At 40.3% G+C, this 20,638-nt stretch overlaps 6 protein-coding genes across 7 annotated transcripts; 1 reads left to right on the top strand and 5 right to left on the bottom strand.

The window, feature by feature from the left end:
* Positions 1–665: 665 nt before the first annotated feature.
* Positions 666–2,094, bottom strand: wu:fa19b12 (uncharacterized protein C9orf40). Its single transcript, XM_028414819.1, has 2 exons — positions 1,610–2,094; positions 666–1,319 (listed from the first exon to the last, which is right to left on the bottom strand). The coding sequence occupies exons 1-2, from the start codon at positions 1,985–1,987 to the stop codon at positions 1,182–1,184; spliced, it is 516 nt and encodes a 171-aa protein (XP_028270620.1). The 5' UTR covers positions 1,988–2,094; the 3' UTR covers positions 666–1,181.
* Positions 2,095–2,951: 857 nt separating this feature from the next.
* carnmt1 (carnosine N-methyltransferase 1) lies at positions 2,952–6,128 on the bottom strand. Of its 2 annotated transcripts, none has more exons than XM_028414318.1 (8): positions 5,987–6,128; positions 5,392–5,608; positions 5,122–5,291; positions 4,767–4,907; positions 4,448–4,626; positions 4,164–4,277; positions 3,741–3,844; positions 2,952–3,654 (listed from the first exon to the last, which is right to left on the bottom strand). In XM_028414318.1, the coding sequence occupies exons 1-8, from the start codon at positions 6,115–6,117 to the stop codon at positions 3,460–3,462; spliced, it is 1,251 nt and encodes a 416-aa protein (XP_028270119.1). In that variant the 5' UTR covers positions 6,118–6,128; the 3' UTR covers positions 2,952–3,459. The 2 variants fall into 2 exon arrangements, with proteins under 2 accessions (XP_028270119.1, XP_028270120.1); XM_028414319.1 differs by having other exon boundaries at positions 5,122–5,288.
* A 443-nt stretch (positions 6,129–6,571) lies between these two features.
* Positions 6,572–8,773, bottom strand: LOC114441508 (alpha-1-antitrypsin-like protein CM55-MS). Its single transcript, XM_028414472.1, has 6 exons — positions 8,639–8,773; positions 7,599–8,223; positions 7,433–7,503; positions 7,134–7,327; positions 6,885–7,032; positions 6,572–6,793 (listed from the first exon to the last, which is right to left on the bottom strand). The coding sequence occupies exons 2-6, from the start codon at positions 8,215–8,217 to the stop codon at positions 6,599–6,601; spliced, it is 1,227 nt and encodes a 408-aa protein (XP_028270273.1). The 5' UTR covers positions 8,218–8,223; positions 8,639–8,773; the 3' UTR covers positions 6,572–6,598.
* A 2,044-nt stretch (positions 8,774–10,817) lies between these two features.
* On the bottom strand, positions 10,818–12,332 carry LOC114441747 (dual specificity protein phosphatase 26-like). Its single transcript, XM_028414812.1, has 4 exons — positions 12,316–12,332; positions 11,903–12,146; positions 11,241–11,452; positions 10,818–11,167 (listed from the first exon to the last, which is right to left on the bottom strand). Exons 2-4 carry the CDS (start codon positions 12,079–12,081, stop codon positions 10,971–10,973), a joined length of 588 nt encoding a protein of 195 aa, XP_028270613.1. The 5' UTR covers positions 12,082–12,146; positions 12,316–12,332; the 3' UTR covers positions 10,818–10,970.
* Positions 12,333–12,768: 436 nt separating this feature from the next.
* Positions 12,769–16,557, bottom strand: bag4 (BCL2 associated athanogene 4). The gene is given in 6 exon segments (XM_028415349.1): positions 12,769–14,374; positions 14,721–14,984; positions 15,146–15,376; positions 15,606–15,725; positions 16,261–16,311; positions 16,314–16,557. Coding segments are annotated over 6 exon segments (1,185 nt in total). The 5' UTR covers positions 16,362–16,557; the 3' UTR covers positions 12,769–13,903.
* Positions 16,558–17,013: 456 nt separating this feature from the next.
* On the top strand, positions 17,014–19,391 carry lsm1 (LSM1, U6 small nuclear RNA associated). Its single transcript, XM_028414492.1, has 4 exons — positions 17,014–17,192; positions 17,304–17,372; positions 17,502–17,617; positions 18,901–19,391. Exons 1-4 carry the CDS (start codon positions 17,147–17,149, stop codon positions 19,069–19,071), a joined length of 402 nt encoding a protein of 133 aa, XP_028270293.1. The 5' UTR covers positions 17,014–17,146; the 3' UTR covers positions 19,072–19,391.
* Positions 19,392–20,638: the final 1,247 nt, after the last annotated feature.

The raw sequence follows: 20,638 nt of genomic DNA, 5'->3' as shown, positions 1-20,638 counted from the left end.
GGAAGCACGCTTATCTCCTTGTACTCATTGCATACATGTAATAATTATAGCTCCATAACTTACCATGGCTGCACATTCGAGTTAAAAAAAAGTCTTGACAGGGATCTGGAGTTAAATCTCACTTCTTCATCATTACACCCCTGACAAAGACTGACTGCTCTTTTATCGGCCGCCGGTCCAAAGGGCATGAAAACTTTCCAAGAAGCCTTGAAGAGTTCGTGACCTCCTCCTTCTAACAGAGGACTGTTTCACCTTCTGAGCAATCAACCAACATTAACGGGTGCTAATACTATTAGCATCCCCCATGCTCCACAGAAAGGGAGGTGAGGGGGTGGAAATTATTGCAGTGGAAATTGTTATAATTTAAAAACGAATAACACCTGTTAAATATACATCTACAGGATCATACAGTTCAGCAAATGCACCATGTAAGAGGAACCTACTCAGCAGGACATGGATAGAACTGATTTTTCCTCAACAGTAGTATTTTTCTTCTGACACAGAACAAGTATCGGTCTTGCTTCACATGGAATAAAGGAGGGTGTGTGAAGGGTTCACTCAGGTCTTCAGGTGGTACAACCCCTATGATAATAAACCTCCTAAATAAAACAAAGTCACATGAGAAGAGACAAGTGATTTATTACCAATAAAATCAACCGCCTGTGACGGTCTGCAGTTGGCAATAAGCTGTCACACAGTATAAAACTGCCGAAAATGACATACTCTCAATTGAGGAGTGTAAAATTCCAACACAAAATATGTACACATTTTTATGATCACTACTGTTATGTGCAGACTTTTCTTACATACATACATAATTGCATTAACAACATTAAGCACTTTATAAAATACTATTGTAGGTGTCTAGAGTAGGAATGTAATGCAGAAATCAAAAGGCAGCAGTGTTTGCTATACACCAGGCTATCTGAAATACTCCTCACACATATGGATCTGAAACTCGAAGAGGGATAGTTCTCACTGAGGTTTACTATGTCAGTGAGCTCTCACGCCAGCCTCTTCCTACTGTGCTCTGACAGGTCCAGCTTTGCAGTTTCTGGTAGTTGCATCTCATCTTGATGCATTCTAAGCAACCATGTTGTGCTTTTAATTTGTCCACATCATGTTTACCTGCTGAAAACTGTACTGCACAACAGAACAAACTTCCTATCCTTGCATCATCTTCAGGTCTCCATGGCAACAGACTGATCACTGGCATCCTCCAGCAGTGAAAGGTCAAGTTCAGGCAAGGGGACCCTCCAGTATTGGAAGGAGTTGTAAGTGTCATCCTCAGCGTCTTCAGTGTTTGAGTCTTTAGCTGCCTGAAAGCAAGGAGAATAGACAGAAAGGTAAGCTGAGACAGATAAACCCTTCGCAGCACAAACTGTTACATTTTATAGCAGCAATGATTAACCACCAATCAATCACGTTCTTGTACTAGAAGGTGATGCACTCAAGTCAGATTAGGACAGTTCTAGGGAGTACAACAGTGAAAAAGATAGCAAACGGTGACATCTAGTGGACATTCGCTGCCATTACATCAAGTCACGTTAGCTCTTAGGCTATCAATACATTCAAACCAAGTCGCTCTGCTTCATTATCAATAACTTACTTTATTTGCAGTTTTGGGAGGAACAGTCTCTGAACCCGTGCAGTGCTCCCGAGGAACTTTCTTGGTGCTCGTGTCTGTGCTGGAGCTGCGACGGTCCTGGAAGCTTCCAGAAGTCAAACCTTTGGCTGCATGCTTCCTGCTGTCGCAGTGTGTGCTTCTGCGATAAACGCTAGCCGCTTGTTCCAGCTTCTCCTGGTCTTCGAAGTAATGTTTCCTCTTCTGGCAGCGGTTACCTAGCAAAGCCAGCAGGGACGGCGGGTTTAACCCCACGGTGGGCACCACGCTCTCCAGCTGCATGTCAACACCGCACAGGGGACGGAAGCATCGTTTGGAGGGAGAGTCGTGCAGCAGAGTGTCCTCCGCGCGTCTCTTTGCCATGAACTGTCAGGTGTGCACAACAGCAACCAAAAAACACTTTTTATACTGACACGGACACCAACTGCTTCACTCTGCCACAGATAAGCATGGATGTCTTCAGGCGCAATCGCAAAACATTGAGAACCGGAAGTCACATTATTACCCACGTGGACCGAAAAACCAATCAGAGGAGAGCGTCCCTGCATGACCACAACCTCCGCTTCTTTGTGGCGTATGTTGAGGCAATTAATACATTAGTACGGCATAAAAAAGGGGAAATTTATAGTTTTTGAAATATATTAGAATCAAGACACATTCTGGGACAAAAATACACTTAAGAAAAAGATAAATCACCCAAAAATTGCGAAAAGCAACCCATTCAAGAGGTAACCAATGTTCATTCATTACAAGTCTGTTAGAGACTCTTTGGATCACGAATTAATCTTTTCAGTAGTGACCTTTACAATATATTCAACCTGAATGCAACTTATGTCAAAAGAACAACACAAACAAAACAATGCAGCTGCAAAGTCACAGTACAACATTGTGATTGCATGTTTTCATTTTGTTAAATTAAAAAGAAGTAAGCTTTTGTATATAGAGTTGCCCTTTAAAAAAACACCCTTCAACAGCCAAAGTTCCAAGAAATACTAGGGACATAACCTCGCCGTCCTCAATAAGCAGCCACAACCCTGACTAATGGTGTCATTTCAGCTTGGCCTGTGACACCTCGGCCATAATATCATTCCATTGGATTGTTCATGTCACAGCAGTCTTACCTATAATACTACATATGTGTGCTCCATCATGCATCACAGCTTCACATACTAGGCCTTATCGTCGAAGTACAAAGTAACATTTTGTGTGGAATCTTTCTAGAGTCAAACATGGTACTGTCAGGTGGAGAAATGTGCAACAACTATTGCGTGATATTTCAATGGCATGTTTAAAATCTTTTAAAATGTGATACAATTCAGGAGATATATATTTTTAAAAATGTGGCTTTATTCCAAAGCATAATTAGAAATCAGACAAGGGGATGAAAATCATTTCTGACTATAAAACAACTTATTCCTGAAAAGCTGAAAGCTGACATGTGTAAATGAGCAGTTGTAATTATGGCACCTTAATTGCAAAATATAAATAGTTTTCTGAAGCAAATGTTCAAATCACTTTCTCCGAACACACACACACACACACACACTCTCTCTCTCTCTCTTATCACACACACAGATAAGACTGCAGGCCTTAATGGTTGAAATACATTATTCTTGGCCTGTAGCTAAAACAAACCACTGCACAAAATAGCATCCAATGGTAGCTAATTCCTCTCAGAACCATGAATCAAGAAATCATAAATATTCTTTCAGATGTTACATATAACAAAAAAGAAAGATATGCCCACTTGTGTTTTTTTCTTCTTGCATCCATTTTCTTCATTCTGTTAATCTATTTAGTCATTGTTTGTGCTCTTCTAAGTCAGTCATTTTCTGTCACGTGTGGCGGCCAGGACCCTCTCCCCTTGGTGCTTTAGCACACGGTGGAGAGGTTTCCTGTTGGTCATCATCTTGACCATTAAAGGATACCTTTCCAGGCTTTCGTGCCACAAAGAAGACACAATCATAAACATATCTCAACATAGAACGGTCATTCTCTGTGTAGGTGGTCTGCATTGACTCTCTCTCCACCTGCAGTAGAAATGTAAATACTGTGAGATTCTTTTGTGTGTGTAACATGATCTAAGATATTGATATTAACTGAAACTTTTGGTTACCTCAATGCGGAAGCCAAATTTAACCATTGCTGTCCTAATGTCTTCGTAGCTGAGTTCAATTGAGAGCTCATTGGCAATGTTTTCATAGTGATACAGCAGTGGGCCTGAAGAAATACAGAACATTTAAACACTGAGGAAAATCAGTGAACAATAACAAATACTTTCAAACATCTACGTGATATTAGAAATGTGTTGGCAAAACCTCTACTACCAAAGGTAAAGAATATTTTTGCCTTAATTCAACCTGCCGTAATTCCCATGAACAGAATTTATACGACTTTCTAACTTTGTGCTTTAGCTTTCCTTCATGTGTTCCAATCTGTGACTGTACAGATTTGGGGAAAACAGACATGAAAAACATTTTATTAACCAGTAGATATAAAATCTATATTAAGTGTTTTTTTCTCACAAAAGTGGACTCACCCAGGTTGATCCACACACCACCTGGTTTAAGAATCTTCCAGATAGTCTCCACATACTCAATGACATTATGAGCTGTGTCAATAAAAAAACAGGTTGCCACACAGTCCCAGGACTCTAAAAAATACAGAGAAAATAATACTTTTAAGACATACTACCATGGTGCACAATTCACTACTACTAATTAGTCAACATTGCATATGGAGCATCCACATTAAATTAATAACTCTGCCGCATTCTTGTCGAGAATTGTTTCAGTGTCTTAAGATCCCAGAGCCATCACTCACCTGACTCAGTGTAAACCTCCACAAAGTCCCCTGCTACCATGGAGAAGTCTGCACTTGGTGGCAAGCTTTGAGGATTCACATCAGGGAATCTAATTGGTCGAGTTTGGTCAGAAGATTTCTTGTTGTTGCTAAACTGGTGGATCCAGGGATACAAGGTCAGAGCATTCACCTTTTCACACCTGATTAGAGAAGGCCAAAGCTATAAGTAAAGGTGGGTGGAAGTGGTGCTCTACACTACTAGTTATTTTAAATGTGCTCTGAATGCATTTGTGGCAGACACGTGGAAAGATATGCATGCAGAAAAGATGGTGCATGTTACCTGTTGAGTACAAAGTTGGAAGAGAAGAGCATGAAGAAGCTCCACTCATTGCCCTGGCAGACATAACCCAGTCGAGCTATCTCCCAGGCTAAACGACCAAGCCCGGCACCCGGAACCAGCACGGTCACCTTAGACACATCACTGACATAATAAAATTCACAAAATGCACATATCACAAAGAAAAACTAGAGTAGGTCACATACCGTCTATAATTATGTGTGTATAAATGTGTTACATCCACATGCATTTATTACTGTTAGTTCTATTCTATGAATACACAAAAAGAAGACACAGTACTGCCCCCCTCTGTGTTGGCATGCATGTGTTTGTCTCAGGAAGCATGTAAGTGTCCTACTGTTGGTCACTTGGAAAGATTCTCATGATTTCTTGGATGATAGGTTTGTAGCAGGAGTCCCTCTCAGCCTGGCCGGTTTCACTCCAATCTCTGACAAACTGCTTTATGGTGGACTTTAGTTTGTCCATGTCAAATGTAGAAGATGGGCGCGCCTTCCTTCTCGGGTCCTTCTAGTAAAACAAAACAAACAAACAAAAACACATTTACATATTTCCAGTATTCTTCAAGTAAATAATAATAATGGCAGGATAAATGCATGTATGCATATACCTCATTTAATTCAAGTCCTTCCCTTTCACCATACTCCATATTCTCAAACATGTGGAGACTGTTATGAATGATCGCCTGCAGTACCTCCTGGTTGTGGTCAACACACTGGCCGATACGAACCAGGTTGGACAAAACCTCTGGCAACAAATTCTGGTGCCGCTGTGACAGGCTCCGAAATTGACGCTCAGCACGATTGACCTGCTCCTGTACATAGACCCTGGAGAAAGGAAAAACAGGTAATCCAAACTGGTTCTTGTATTCATGTGTATTTAACATACACAATCTTCACCTTCATGTAAGACATGTCATTCGTTTCTTGAGTTTACATTAATCAGAGAACAGTGTATTGGGGAAAACGTTGGACCTGAAGTAACTCAATGTAAAGACGAAACAAAAGTCAGAGCAAATACATTCCACAGGCAGCTGACAGAAGAAAAACGGACCTAACTGCGGGAAGCTCTAAATAATGCTTGAATAAAAAATAGCTACACTAGTTAGCAGTTTTCCTCCAGACACAGTCCCCTTTGCTATTGTCTTGGCTAGCAACATCGTTCATTGACTGTCGTGTACGTTATTTTAAACAACTTTACGATACCTGTAAAATTTAAAAGCATCAATTATTCTCCAGAAATGCTGCCTCTCCAATCTAGCCTCCTCCTCCGGACTGCATTTTATCCTTTCTTTAAGAAAAAATTGTCCATCTTGCGCTCCCTCTGTTTCGGCCATGTTTGAAACAAACTTACAACCAACCAATCAGAACACGGCAAACTTCTTCTTCGTGATCTGTATTGTTTACCGCAGAATTGACGGCACGTCTCGTACTACTGCCACCCACAGGCGGGTATTTAAATCACAGTTAGTTAAATGACACAAATGGTTTAATACATGCAGATTAAATAAATATCTCTCTAAAACCTTTAGTAAGAAAACGAGTTTCACCTTTTGCATGTTTTTTGGCTGAATAGAATAATTTCTTATTTTAAAAAATGTTCCTTACTTATAAGTTTAATATAAAGAAAACACAGGTCTTTCTTCATATTATAAACTAATAGATTTAAAATTATTTTATGTCCATGGGAACAAAAATTTCAACTATTTTCCCTGCAAGACTGATAAAGTGCAGACAGTCATGAAGAAAGAGACACACAACATGGGTTTTTTTCTGAGAATTTATTTCCAGTTGTGCTTCAACACAGTGTTTTCTCCTTCAGATATTTGGGTTAATGATCTTGCCCATGAAAAGGACATTTTTTGTGTTGCGGTCAGTAATGACAACCATGAAGGGACGGTCAAACTTCAAGACCCGCATGGGTTGGTAGGACATCAGTGTGATACCAATGCCTGTAGCAGCTGACGCGGTGGCTCCAGCCTCGTCAACATCCAGGGTAGCTTGGTGCACAACCTGAATTACAATGGAAGCAGAATGAGAGAAAAGTTGAATAAAACGTATGGCACAGATGTGTTTCCATTAGCATTAATTTTTCTCTTCATACCTCTGACACAACTAGGTTTTGCCCCCCTGAAATGCCACTCAGATCTGCACTATCACCAAACATGTCTGTCATTCCCATTTCAGTCAACACATCGTTCAGCTTGTAGGAAGTCTTGATGGAGAACTTTGGAACAAAAAGTTCATATCTCCTATTAATTGAGAAACAGATCGATGATTAGGCAAAGCTGTTTATCACATCAAAACTTTCAGAATAGAAATTCAGGATTTAAGGAGGATTTGAGATGCTAACTTGGTCTTCATCCACTTCAGCCATTTGGTGACATGGCTTGGACAAATAGCATTCTCCAGTGTTGCCATATTATCGGGCATTAACAGCAGCATGGAGTAGGAGCTGTTAAAAGGGAGGTGGAGGACCGTGGTGTTAATCGCCAGGTCATAATAACTATCAAAATTGTCTTCCATGTTCATCATCTGGACAGGCACCTGTAAAAGACACATTTATTGGACAAGAAATACAGTAGGAATGATGCACAGTGGTGCAAAGTTATAATCCAGATCAGCTCTGAATAAAGTGTGTGACTTGTTTACCTTGGTGTTCTTATCTACATTAAACATGTCCTCCACGGTCAACTCAGGTTGAAACGGTCTTGCCCACTTCCCTGCCGAGTTAAAACACATCTTATAGACATTGAGACATTATTCACAAAGGTGTGTGTGTGTTAGAAAGGGTCAAGCCTTTCATATGATCTTATACCTTTGTAGTAGATGTAGCTGAGAAGATACATGACTGTGTTTTGGTCCAGGTTTTCAACCAGCTTGTCTATCTTTCCATTGGTCTTATCTGACACATACTTATTGATAGTATTGGCACTTTCTGTGGTTTGGGTGAAGTCAACATTGAACCCTTCTGCAAAATAAAACTGCTTTAAGACCTCCAGGAACTCTGCTTCTGGCTTAAAGCGGTTATCCACAAACACAGCGGTGCCTTCGCTGGTGTCTTCACGAGATGTGCTATCCGTCTTGTCCAGAAGTGTACGGAAGGCTTGGTTTACATCGGCCTGTGCTAACTGGGAAGTGTTGAAACCTAGACCACTGAAAAGCTGCTGATGTGTCTGCCCACGAGCTCCCACAGACAACGCAGCTAAGGCAACAGACACACTAACTGGAGAGAAGAAGATGTTCTTGCCCTGGGAGTCAGCATGAGCCGCGAGCTTCTTGTACAGACGGTAGGCGAATTCCTTGTTTGCTGAAGTCACCATTGAGGCGCGGCTGTCAGGAGCAGTGTCTTGGGCTTCTTGAGCATAACCTAAGTGGTGATGACCTAAACACACCAGGGTCGATACGATCCAGATACCCAGGGCTGAACGCATCATGGTGAACTGAGAAAAAAGTTTTGAGCAGTGTTGGTTGTTCCAGTTACACAATGCTGGTGTAATGCAAATACTAGAGCTTACATGAATAGGCCTGTTAAAGGTACTGAAAGCATAGTTTCTACTAAAACATTTTTTCTAAAAGTTTCTGTGTTTTCTGTCTCTTCATTGATTTAGACAATGGATTTGGGCTCAAGTAGATTTAGTGATTCAGTAGTTTTATGGCCAAAGACTTTTTTCATTTTATCTGTTGCCTCTTGATTATTAAAAAACAATTGAAAAAAGCATGAAACAAAAGACATACGCATATATATACAAGAAGAAAAGGCTAAATTAAGTAAGAGTTTGGAATTGCAAATATCACTACTTGTCATCTGTTTATTACATTTAAAACACGCACAAACACATTCCCTTTTTAACTTACCTTCTTCTGGCCCAGAGCTGACAGTGTGTCTCCTTAACCACAAACAAAAAAGCCCAGGCTGGATAGAGGGGAATATCTTGGTTATAAGGAGATCAAATCAACTGAACTTTGATTTTGTTGATTCTCTGTCTCAACCTCTTATTTGACCGCTGCGTTTGTTCTGTGTAATGATTACTGTCTAAACATGGCCTTGAACTAAAATGCACAGGACTGACAAACTACGAAACTACAACACTAATAACAATTTATCATAGTATACTATCAGTTGAATGTTTTGGTGTGTACAAAGAGCTAATGTATAAATTGACTTCCAGACATTTATCAGAACTGCATCAGGTTATCTTTTTATTGTAAAACTTCAGTCCATTAAATACATAGAACTTGTGGACAAAGGAGATGAGTTAAACAGCTCTGATTACTCTTTGACTGACAGGATACGATTATGCAGAAAGTCAATAACTTCTGATATGATATTTCTGATTCAGTGAATTAAACACTAACTGTGCATTGGCACATGTCCATGCAGTCCTCCATGTGACCAACAAACTCCAATGTTTTTAGGAAGAACCTGACAGGTTTCACCAGCAATGTGTGATCATGGATGAGACTTACTCTAAAAACAGTGGAAACACTCAGTGTGCCCAAGAAAGTTTAATCAGTGAGGTCTGCTTTCAATGTGATGGTCTCAGTTTTCTGGTTTACATAGAGAGTACATATAGTCCTGTAAAAGGATTAGGTAGTATTTGATCTCTTGAGTCAGCAACAATTTGACGAGAGGAGTCTTCTTCCCCCCCTCCATGGACCTCCACCTTATCATGGTGGAGGGGTTTGAGTGGTTTGAGTTGAGTTGTCGGGGGCTTAATGCCCCCAGCAGGGTCTCCCAACTAGAGTTCTTAGCTCCATCTGTAAAAATCTGAAGAAGCCCTTTCCATTTAGTCTCTAGCCTGTACATCGGGCCCCACAACACACTCTCAGGGCTTTACGGAGGCTATAAAAAACTTCTAACAAGTCAGTTTTTATGGAGCTAAAAACATAATTTACAAGAACACAAAATATTTATTATGTTTTTTCAGGTCTGGAGTTCAAATCCCAGCCAAGCCATTTGAAGGACTCAGGCCTGTCCCACTAATCATGACACATATCAATTAATAAAGTTAAATAGTTCTTTATACTAAATGAAGTTAGTTGGATAATATACAGAAATTACATGGGATGAGAAAGGAAGAATAATACAGAAGGAAGGAGAAAGAGGACTGAAAGAAAAGAAAGAAAAGGAGGGTCAAAACAAAAACGATAATCGGTAAAAATGACATTACTGTTTGTGTGTGGCATGTAACAATGGCAACACACGCCTATTCTATTTTATTCAATTCTATTCTTTATTCTCCTCAAGGCTGCAGCAGCATCAGTGTTTACTGACCTAAAGATGTTACAAAAGTGAAATGACATTCCACATTCATCATTGTCTAGTGGTTTTGTTATAAACACATTTGTCATGTTGTTACATAACATGAATATGGACATTTTTCACAGAGTCTTGTTTAATCTGCCTTTCTTTAATACATTTGTTTTCAATAGAAGTTAGAAAGTGTGTTTGCTCAGTTATGTGATCATGGTAGACATAGTAGAATACTTTTTACCATCTAATTATCATTTTTAATGTCTGATTAGCTATTTCAAAAACACCACGCAGTTCTACTCTATAATGCTTTTAATATGTGTCATGATTTGTATGACAGGCCTGAGTCCTTCAAATGGCTTGGCTGGGATTTGAACTTCAGACCTGAAGAATCATAATAAATATTTTGTGTTCTTGTAAATTATGTTTTTAGTTCCATAAAAACTGACTTGTTAGAAGAGAAATATATTAGAGAGATTATAGAAGATTATAGAATATATTTCAGAGTATTGTGTAATTGTATAGCCTCCGTAAAGCCCTGAGTGTGTTGTGGGGCTAGAGACTAAATGGAAAGGGCTTCTTCAGATTTTTACAGATGGAGCTAAGGACCAGTCTTCTGAAGAACCACAGTGGCTATGGCTGCTCTTTGTGGATCTGAACTCTTCTGATTCGCCTGATTTGGCTTCTTTGCACTACTTCTTCTGAAGACACTAAGCTGTTAAAATAAAGGGTCTGTATACACAACTGCTGGAATAGTTGTTTGTAAAAGTATGAAGGGGGCAGGTTTGCACCTTAATGGAGAGGGTTGGATTCTGTCAATGCTTTATGTAATGTAACAAAAAAAAAAGTTGTACTCAGTTGAAAAATTCCATCCGTTAGTTTTGGTGATCTTCACTTCGTTTTTCTTTATGTTCTGAACTCATAAAAAGGAGTTTAGTGATGTTTGCCAAAGAGCTGCTGATCCAGTGTGATGAGCTGTCGGAGGAAACCTCTGTTAGGGATCACACCCCGCTGGTCCTTCACAGCACAAATAGCCTCCACCAGAGTCAAGTCCTGCTTCAACATTAGGTAAGCCAGGACCAAGGTGGCAGACCTGCTCACTCCAACATGACAATGTACCAGCACTTTGCCTGAAAAACATTAGGATCACAGTATTAACTTGTAGACACCAGGCCTGATATTTGTTCTTGCCCTGCCTCATACCTCCTTTGCTGAGAGCCCTGTGGATAAAGTCTGCCGCTGCCTGGAAGTTGACGCTCATGTCAAAGCCACAGGAGTCATGTGCCTCTATGCCCATGTAGGTAATCCTCATTCTCTCATAGATATCTGGCTGTCCTCTCCGTTTACTGTGAGCCGCATTCAGGATGTGAGTGACCCGGTGCATGGATAGATCTGCCTGGTTCTCTGCACTCTGTCTGCAGAATACAATTTTCACAGATGATGAGCAGAATGCACTGTACAACACTCCAGGTAGTTCGTAGTAGCCATGTGCATAGGCATATATAACTTAGAGGTATTTTTTATGGTGTCAGGAGAACACTTCAGGCATGCCAGTTAGAAAGGATTGGAGCCTGAGACATGCTTTCATGCTCAGATATCAGTGGAAATTCTCACATACCATAGCTGTAGTTTATGCATGTTCCTAATGTGGAATGCAGCCCAAGACATCTTATATTACTCATGCTGTATTAAAACCTGATTTATGTTCAGTTCCTCTTTCACAGACATGGGCTGAATCCAAGTGTAGACTTGTTAATTATATCTTAACACTCAAGTTCCATTGGTCTCAAAGTTAGAATAATGGGATAAAATAAAAAAAAATAAAAAATGCATTTTCCTTTTGGGGAATGATATAGGTTACTTACTGGTCACCAATGTAAAGCCTCGGCCACACTTCATCTGCATGGCTGATGATTGCTTTTCCAGTAAACAAGAGTCTTTCCAGCTCAAACACTGCCAATCCAGGTGAACTCAAGTCAATTTCCACTTTCCGAGGAGCGGGTACATCATTCCAGGACGCAGGAAGTTTAGATGTATATGACATCTCCGGGACTTCAGACTTCTGATGCAGGTTTGTCTCTTAAAATAAGTCTGACTTTATAAGTCAAACTTTTAAAAAAAAGTTATTACATAAGTCAGTTATGCATAATAGCTTCTTATTGAAGAGATCTGTAAAAGAATCATTCCCAAGCAACCCCTGTGCAGCCACAGTGTCAAGGGGACATGAATGGATAACACAGGTTTTACTCTCAAGTTTCCCCACTTTAGATTTACTCACCACAGGGTATCCTGAGTGTTGTCAGGCCATCTGACCCTTAAATTAAATCTAGCATGAGTGCCTGAAGCCTTCAAGGGTATGAGTTAGGCTTTGCATTAAAATAGAAGTCTATTTAAAGCTGTGAATGTTGGCTGGGAGAGGTAGAGTGTGCCCCCAAGCCTCAGTTTCCACTTGACAAAATGAAAAGATTTAACAGAATCATGTTTCTAAACATGCCTATTTGTCTCAACCTTATATATAGAGCTCAACATTTTTCTTCATTTGCAGTTGAATGCAACATAGAAAAGTTAGTAAAACATAAAACTCAGTTGATCATATAGGTTAAAAAATATACTGACATTTAATTATAACGTTTTTCTCCCATCAGTTGTGATCATTTTCAGGCAAAGGTTTCCATCTTGTGTTAGAAACATGCAATACATTTGGAACAACAGAAACAAACATTGAGGCAGGTGTTTTTCCCCATGCAAACCTAGTGTTTTTTTATTGTTTTTTTTTCTAATCATATAAAATGACCCCCTGAAATATGGCACTTTTTCAAACTAAAGCAACACATCAAGATAAGAAAAAAAAGACTTGCTATACACATATGACGATGGATTGTGGTGCACAACTGGCATTGATATAAGGATTCAAAGTAAATGTGACTCAGCTGCTCTGACCAATATTGTCCTTAAGCACAAAACATTACTAAAATTGTTAAAGTACGTCCTTTCATTTATCTATAGGTGTCCAAAGAAGGAAAAAATAAAGAATGGTTTATTGAACTTTTCAAGTAATTCTTAATCTTGTTCTTACCTATCTGTAATAACAGTGGTTCATAGAGTGGAATACATAGCATTCGTATGTAGGTCTGATTCTAGGTTGCACTTAGGAGTAGATAAAGATGGAATAATGGGAACAGCAATCTTTAGGGGTTTTCACTAATCTGCTACACTCTAGGCCCAATAATGAGCACTGATGATTGTATTATAACAGTGCATGCAGGGCTGGGAGCAAAAGCAAAAAGAGAGGAGAGTAACTTCAGCAACGAGGACAATTTAATGATCATGCAGACTGTAAAAAGTAATAATAGACGGCTAAAGAAGCACACATGTTGTTACATCATCCGTCAGGATCAGACTAAGACCGACACACAATCCTGAGGGACAGCGTGATTATAATCTGAGTCTGCATCACGAGTTAGAAACCACTAAGTGGCACTAAATAAACTCTTCCAGTGACCCTGCCCTGCTGGCGAAGGCATGTCATAATAGATAAACTGAGCAATACTGTCAGTTGCACAGCCAGCACAGTCACTCACAGAGGCTGAAAGTCACTTATGATGTGCATGTTTTATAACTATCAACCCTCCGTGTAAAAACAACATATTACCTATTTATCAATATAATCAGATTTGAAAGGTTGCTTCCATGTAGCATTAGCTACTTCTTCTTGTTCTCGAATCAATACCATGTAGTTCAGGCAATAAATTGTATCATGGAGGTGGGGGAAAAAGATAACACAGACTAGTCTCTCAACATGTCTATGGAAGATCTGAAGAGACAAACAAGAATCAATGACCCACAAGCAAATAAACAAGTCTGCTTTAGAAGGCTTTCTTCTCCAGCTTGTCTAGAATAGCCTGGATTTTCTGTACAGCCTCTTTTCGGGCCTGCCGGACATTCTCCTGTCCCTGAGTCTCCACAGAGTCCAGCTCCAGCAGCTCTTTGGTCAGCAGTTCCTCCAAACACCGATAAGTCTTGTCTGTTTTTTTGCCAACAAACTCATCAACATCTTCTTGAAGCAGCAGAACTCTGGCCATAACATACTGGACCTTAGCTAGGCTAGGATTATCACTCAGAGGCTGAGGTCCAGTCTGACCTGCGGCCGGTGCTGGAGCTTGGGATGGTGCTATGGGTGGCGGTTCAGCTTGAGAAGGATTAGTATCGCCTCTCCTGGTTTTGTTGTATATTTGGGGAGGTGAACTTATTTCAGCAGGGTTTCCACTGGAAGGATTTGGGGATGGTGCTGGCCTGGGTTTTGGTACCCCTGGTGGGGCACGTTGATGCTGTTGGTCCTATATTAACACAAAACAGAATAAGTGTTAAAAATGTGTCAGTCCAAAGATCATATCTGTATGCTGACAGTAACCATAGTGTTTTAGTTTGTGAAATCTAATTTTCCAAATGGATTTTCATTTCAAAGCTTTACTCTGTTGAGACTTTATTACAGTAAAGAGACATTTGTATAGGCATTTCCAAACAATTTCCAAATTCAGCATAAAAACACTTCTACTACTACTTGTGTCTACATTGATTTTTGTTTTCTCTCAGCCTTTTTCCCCACTTACCTCCCTCAACGAACCTACAATATCTTTTGTAAAAACGCATAATCAAAACTTAATCAAAACTGCAGATACTTGCCTTGGGCTGGTAAGGTGGTGGAGCACCAGTTCCAGTTCCAGGCCATGCTGGAGGATGCGGTGGACGGACAGGATAGTGGTTTTGAGGAGGCTGCTGGCCTGGCTGCCATTGCTGCTGTGAGGGTGCGTAAGGACCAGAATGTGCCCATGCATCAGCCTGAGGGCTGGGATGGAGAGACTGGACAGTCGGGTATGGGGGATTTGGAGGCATTGCATGCCCACCTTCACTATAGTGGGGGTATGGTCCAGGAGGATATCCAGGACCCTGAAAGACAGGACAGATATGTTTTGCTTTATAAAAAATATTAAGATGATGTGAAGGGCAGAGACAAAAAACCTGGGATTACAGTACTTATATGCCACATTGTGGTATATGTTATTACTATTACCAATATGTGAAAATGGTACCTGTTACAGTGAACTCACCCCTTGACAGTGTGGACCAGGGTAGTGAAGATGTTGGTGTTGCGAGTGTGGCTGCCCAGATGGACCACTGCTCTGCTCTGCAGGACAGCCCTGATTAGGATAAGAGCCTGGAGCAGGTCTCTGAGGGTCAGCACAGTAGAAAGGGTTGGATGGGTGGAAACCACTTGTTGAATATTGATTCTGTGCTGGGCTGTAAACTCCATGGCCATTTGGATAACCTCCGGGCATTACCTACACAGAAGGCACGAGGCAGGGGAATTCATTGATTATTACTATAAGAAACATCATTGTGTGTGTGTCTGCTATACCCTAGTGATGTAAGAGTTTTAGAGTACGGTAACTGGCTGTGTGAAAATGTGAGGCAAAGGTGAAAGCGCTTAAGAGACTTAAGATAATGAGTACACTTAGTGCTACACCATTGGATTTAGAGGGCCAGGTTTTGTTGCATCATGAGCTTTACCTGTGGATTGTATTGTGGCTGAACCTCTGATCCAGAGGGATAGGTGTTTGCATAGTGCCCTGTGGAATGAGACTGAGGATACCAGAACTGTGAAGAGTAGCCTGGGTACTGAGGAGCATCCTGTGGACACAGTACATCACAACAAAGAGTTAAAACCATCAAACTATTTTCTATACATTCTTTCCAAGTAGAGGTATTTGTAACCAGTTGTTGTCTTGGTGCAAGCTAACACACAGGAAACAGCATGCCGTCAACGTCACTGCCAATCCCAGAAAATACAATAACTCAACAGTGGCACTGATGCGGAACCCGTTTTGCAAGAACCGTGCAGCTAAACGAAAAAGGGGCCGTGCAGAATAACTAAAGAAAGATATGTCTCTACTAACATAACATTTTGAAGTGTATTACTATTAACAGTGTTGTCACGTCAAGACAAACGTGACAAACTCTGCCAACAGCCTAGCCGTAACTATTACATAATGCCAGCTAGCTTTGTTAGCCATCCAGCTAGCATGGTATAGCTTCACGCAAGCTAGCTGGATAATGTTCTAATATTAATGTTCTACACAAACACACATCGTTTTTAAGAAACTAACACACTAAAAGACATTGGACGATCCCATTTGAGTTACCTGAGCTGTTTACACGTACTTACCATTGTGTTTTTCCAGTTCCTGTGATTATTTCTTGTTTTCCGAGTTACAAGTCCGAGGGCCAGCCAGGTTTTAGATTTGACTGCATTTGATAACGGTGCATCAGCTAAGCGCGTTACCCGGCAACTCCTCCGTCCTCTGTCATTGTAACAAAAACTAATCCAAAGAAACGTCGGCGATATTTGTCAAAGCCGCGAGCTACTCCAAATTGTTAACAACAGTGTTGCCGTTTTCTACAGAAGTACAAATGTCTGGGCTGAAATAAGGAAACGATTGAATGACGCGAAGATTGAGCACTCCTGTCCTGTCTCTTTAAGAAAGAGCCCGTATAAAGAGGAAGAGGTCTCACTCTGCTGTTGTTTTTCCGGCACAACGGGACGTATTAACGGAGTGAACATCTCCAGATCTGCTGTCATTTCAATTTAATACATATTTTAACAAAATATTTACACGTTTGATCACAAGAGAGTCTACTGCTGGGGTGTATTTACATCAAACCATAATTGAATTTGCATGATGTCTGACAACACAAATAAAAGTGTTGAGCTGTTACACACGATCTTTGTTGTCGCATGTACGTCAGCAGGCGTTGTTAACCGACAGAGAAAATGAAGGATATATTAATATTATTTTAATTGTAGCTAATACTTTAATCATTAAACCATTTGCGTAAGATTTATTTAAAATATATTATTAAAGCAAGTTTAATGTTGAAAAAAATGTATTCATTTAAAGTGACCACAGCGCACAAAGGGTTAAGCGTGTACAGGAAGTTTAGCTCGTGTATAAAGGCGCTTCCTGTGCTCCTGCTGAAAGAAACATTATTTAGAAACATTCATGGCTTGACGGCACATAAGGATACAACAAGTAAACAGACAGTTGTTCAAGATGAATTACGTACCAGGGACGTCAAGCCTCATTGAAGACATCGACAGTAAGTTGGAGGGAGGCCTGGTTCCTTCGGTTTGACAGTGAGAAGATGTGGCATCGTGTCTGACTGATTACCATTGTTATTTGGCATGTTTGTGTTGTTTGTGTCCTGCAGAGAAACACCTGGTGCTCCTACGAGATGGAAGAACACTGATCGGTTACCTGAGAAGCATTGATCAGTTTGGTACAGCTCTTTTTATGATCTCCTCACGCAATTACATCAAATCATCCGTTAATATGCCTGTATTCACGATGTCGGATATTTGTCTATAGCATCTTCTATCAACTAACCCTGTTTTTTTTTGTTCCCCAGCCAATTTAGTTTTTCACCAGACCGTGGAGCGAATCCACGTGGGAAAAAAGTTTGGTGACATCCCCAGAGGAATATTCATTGTGAGAGGAGAGAATGTAGTGCTGCTTGGAGAGATAGTAAGTGGGACTGGACCTCGTTTTCCCCTTTTTGTGTGTGTGTTGTTATGATGCAGCTATTACAGGCATCAGTCTAAAATACCCAGTTTACTGTTTCCTAATAACATTAATTCACCTTTTAAACTGGCATTTTGTTAGGTGACTATTTGTAAAAAGGATTTATACCCAGTCAAGTTGTTGTGTTAAGGACAGGTTTATGAAATGTCTTTACTGCATCCACCCATCTATATAATCTACAGAAAGATGGAAATATTAAGTGAAACCACCCATGTGATTTGATGCATCAAAGTTGATCTTTAGAAAGTTGATAGAATGTAATGATTTGCTAATCATTTTAATCCTATATAACTAAGAAACGGTACATTAAAATATAAACAAAATGTGGGACATGGGCGTGTTACTGCTCTGTCAGTGTTTTTAAAATGGAGGTGACCGCTTGCTATTCTCATAGCATTTCGCAGCCTCCTTTCTTTTTGTTTTTTGTTGTTGTTGTTGTTGTTTTGGTCCATAATTCTGCATATGTTTTCAGTTGCCAACAGATCTGATGCAGTGGGGCCATCCCGAATTGCAGTTGTTCAAAAACCTGTATAGGATGTGTACACTGTGCATTAATGGTGACCTTCATAATTGTGTGTGTTGCTCATGCCTTATGCACAAAGGCCCCCATATGCCTCAGGTGCTGACTTTTGAACTGTGTGCAACAAACAGGTTGGTCCCTCTCCTCTTTAGCCCAGAGGATGCAGGTTTCCATTGTGCGCAGAAATTTCTCTGGAATCTTTTAATATTTTAATGTTACAACAATGATGATGATATATACATTCTTTAAATTCTTTGAACTTTGGTGGCCTCTATCTCAGCTGTTCTTAAATGTGCTGCTATCATTAAAGCTCAGATGAGCTAAACCTATTTTGCAACCATTTCTAAGCTTCAACATCGGCTTGCCTTTGGCTTATTAACATTAGTTTATATCCAAACTGGCATGTAAACACAGTGGTGTGTGAACTGGTATGGAGACGGGACCATTTAGGCCAGACTGCAGAGCAGACACATTCATCTCATTCTATAAATACACATCCTTCATTCAGTCCCGCAGCTGTACAGCAGCACAGTCCAAGAGAGCTTTCAGCAATTATGTGTTAAAATGGGTCAGAAAATGTGAATTACTTCTAAAATACTCCAGAAATGACATCCACTAGGTCAGTAATTGACATATATAACTAGTTACAGTTGGTACTGATGTTGAGTGTGATTTGAAAAATGAACCATGGTCTGTGTGTCTGCAGGATGTGGATAGGCCCTGTGACACAGTCCTGCAGCAGGTCTCCATTGAAGAGATACTGGAGGAGCAACGGTTGGAGCAGCAAGCCAAACAGGAGACGGAGAAAGTCAAAATGCAGGTCCTGAAGGATCGAGGCCTTTCCATACCCAAAGCTGATAACTTGGATGAATACTAACACCACCTTGTTTCCATGAGCCCCTTTTTCAGTTTATATTGGACATTTGATGTTGAATTTGAAACAACACGATATATTAACTGTAGTGTACTGTAAGAATTTAATTTGGGGAAAAAATGTGAATGTGAGTTCTCAGCTTTACTATTGTATCAAAGTGGGGAAAAAGATCATGTTATCTGAGATCAGTATGTTTAACAATCACCCAACAGCAGCACTTTGAATTCTGTCATTATAGTCTTTTCATTTGCAATTATGTGGATTGACGAAACTACTTTTTTTCTTCAATTAAAGAGTTTAGTTTTCACAAGGAAGCTTGAAAACTGTATGTCTCTACAGCCTCTGTGTTGCCTTTTGTGTTTAACTGTATTAGAACTATTATTAAAAGATAAACATATTGAGTAAATCGGGGCGCATAGCAGCCAGCGTCCTCCTGTGTGATTGCGCCACAATCACCGACCACGTTGCACTCGGCAATGTGACAGCAAACGCGAAACTGGTGCGTTTGTTGTACCATCCATGAGAAAAGGCCATACTTCATTGTGATAATTAAATCTAGGCAGGAGACATATCAGTGTATCAGACAGGATCCTGTCTGTAGAGAGCCGAGCGCGTCCGGAGAAATCGATCCTATCAGCGTTCATCAGTCAATAATAAGCCTGTTAGTCATTTGGGTGCAGTGAGCGGTAGCTGTGCAGGCGGCCTCTTTGTGTGAACTCTTAAACTAATTATCATGGTATCACGTGAGCTTTGTGGCACTATTAAATGTATCTTGATATTTTTCCCTATCTGAACCCTGTACAGCAGTTTGCATGAAAAAACAGGTTCCCAAGAGAGGTACCCAAGCATGATTTCCGGTCAACCTTCAAAATAAAACCAAAAACTTAGGGCGGTATGAGTAACTTAAAGGTTTGTGAGGAATTCACACCGAAAATCATAAGAAAAAGAAGCCTCTAAAGTAAAACTGACCTGTTTTTTGTTAAAATCGTGTTGTCGGATGGTTTTAGTAGCCATGTGGACATTCTATCGGGATAATCAATTAATTGCATAAAAGTCAACATAATGTCCCTATTGGAAGCATGTTGTAGCATCAGGTGGAAAGATGCACGTGGCCTGTAATATATATCCTAAAATTTCATATAACTTTTATGCACGACCCTGCTTCACAAGTGAATACTGGATTAAGAAATGAGGCCACCAGAGGGCGAACTCATTCCTCTCCTTCTTTCCATATTCAGCACTGTGGCATTAGAGTTGCTAATTTCACCCTGATTTGTGTCACAGCTGTAGAGACAGGTGAAGTGTCCACACAGCCTGAATTGAATTCTAATTGGGCAACAAGACGAAACAGCTGTGCAGGGAGAACGTGGCTACATCATTGATATGGAAATCCAGGATACACAGGAACAATGAGAATATTTTGTCTAAGCATTTTAATAATGTGGTGAATCCATCTACATGGATGCTGTCTGCAGTATAATGAACCACACGCCACTGTTAAGTTGTGGTTGGTGACATGCTTTTATTTTGATGACAAGTTGGGTTGACTTCTGGTGGAGTTTGAGCGTGT

This window comes from Parambassis ranga, chromosome 9 (genome assembly GCF_900634625.1).
Source record: "Parambassis ranga chromosome 9, fParRan2.1, whole genome shotgun sequence".
NCBI lineage: Eukaryota > Metazoa > Chordata > Actinopteri > Ambassidae > Parambassis > Parambassis ranga.
The sequence above is the reverse complement of the archived record's forward strand: the minus strand, read 5'-3'. Positions and strand labels throughout refer to the sequence as shown.

What these genes read in the sequence shown, in the direction of transcription:
- wu:fa19b12 (XM_028414819.1), bottom strand. Translation starts at nt 1,987, where the DNA reads ATGGCAAAGAGACGCGCGGAGGACACTCTGCTGCACGACTCTCCCTCC. An exon ending in CTCCCAAAACTGCAAATAAA is followed by an intron (nt 1,320 to 1,609) that starts GTAAGTTATTGA and finishes CCTTGCTTTCAG; the next exon opens with GCAGCTAAAGACTCAAACAC.
- LOC114441508 (XM_028414472.1), bottom strand. Translation starts at nt 8,217, where the DNA reads ATGATGCGTTCAGCCCTGGGTATCTGGATCGTATCGACCCTGGTGTGT. An exon ending in ATGTAGATAAGAACACCAAG is followed by an intron (nt 7,328 to 7,432) that starts GTAAACAAGTCA and finishes TGTCTTTTACAG; the next exon opens with GTGCCTGTCCAGATGATGAA. An exon ending in AAAACCTAGTTGTGTCAGAG is followed by an intron (nt 6,794 to 6,884) that starts GTATGAAGAGAA and finishes ATTGTAATTCAG; the next exon opens with GTTGTGCACCAAGCTACCCT.
- lsm1 (XM_028414492.1), top strand. Translation starts at nt 17,147, where the DNA reads ATGAATTACGTACCAGGGACGTCAAGCCTCATTGAAGACATCGACA. An exon ending in CCTCATTGAAGACATCGACA is followed by an intron (nt 17,193 to 17,303) that starts GTAAGTTGGAGG and finishes TGTGTCCTGCAG; the next exon opens with AGAAACACCTGGTGCTCCTA. An exon ending in TAGTGCTGCTTGGAGAGATA is followed by an intron (nt 17,618 to 18,900) that starts GTAAGTGGGACT and finishes GTGTGTCTGCAG; the next exon opens with GATGTGGATAGGCCCTGTGA.
- carnmt1 (XM_028414318.1), bottom strand. Translation starts at nt 6,117, where the DNA reads ATGGCCGAAACAGAGGGAGCGCAAGATGGACAATTTTTTCTTAAAGAA. An exon ending in GATGCTTTTAAATTTTACAG is followed by an intron (nt 5,609 to 5,986) that starts GTATCGTAAAGT and finishes TCCTTTCTCCAG; the next exon opens with GGTCTATGTACAGGAGCAGG. An exon ending in ATCTTTCCAAGTGACCAACA is followed by an intron (nt 4,908 to 5,121) that starts GTAGGACACTTA and finishes TTATTATGTCAG; the next exon opens with TGATGTGTCTAAGGTGACCG.
- LOC114441747 (XM_028414812.1), bottom strand. Translation starts at nt 12,081, where the DNA reads ATGTCATATACATCTAAACTTCCTGCGTCCTGGAATGATGTACCCGCT. An exon ending in AGGCTTTACATTGGTGACCA is followed by an intron (nt 11,453 to 11,902) that starts GTAAGTAACCTA and finishes TGTATTCTGCAG; the next exon opens with ACAGAGTGCAGAGAACCAGG. An exon ending in CAGGGCTCTCAGCAAAGGAG is followed by an intron (nt 11,168 to 11,240) that starts GTATGAGGCAGG and finishes AATGTTTTTCAG; the next exon opens with GCAAAGTGCTGGTACATTGT.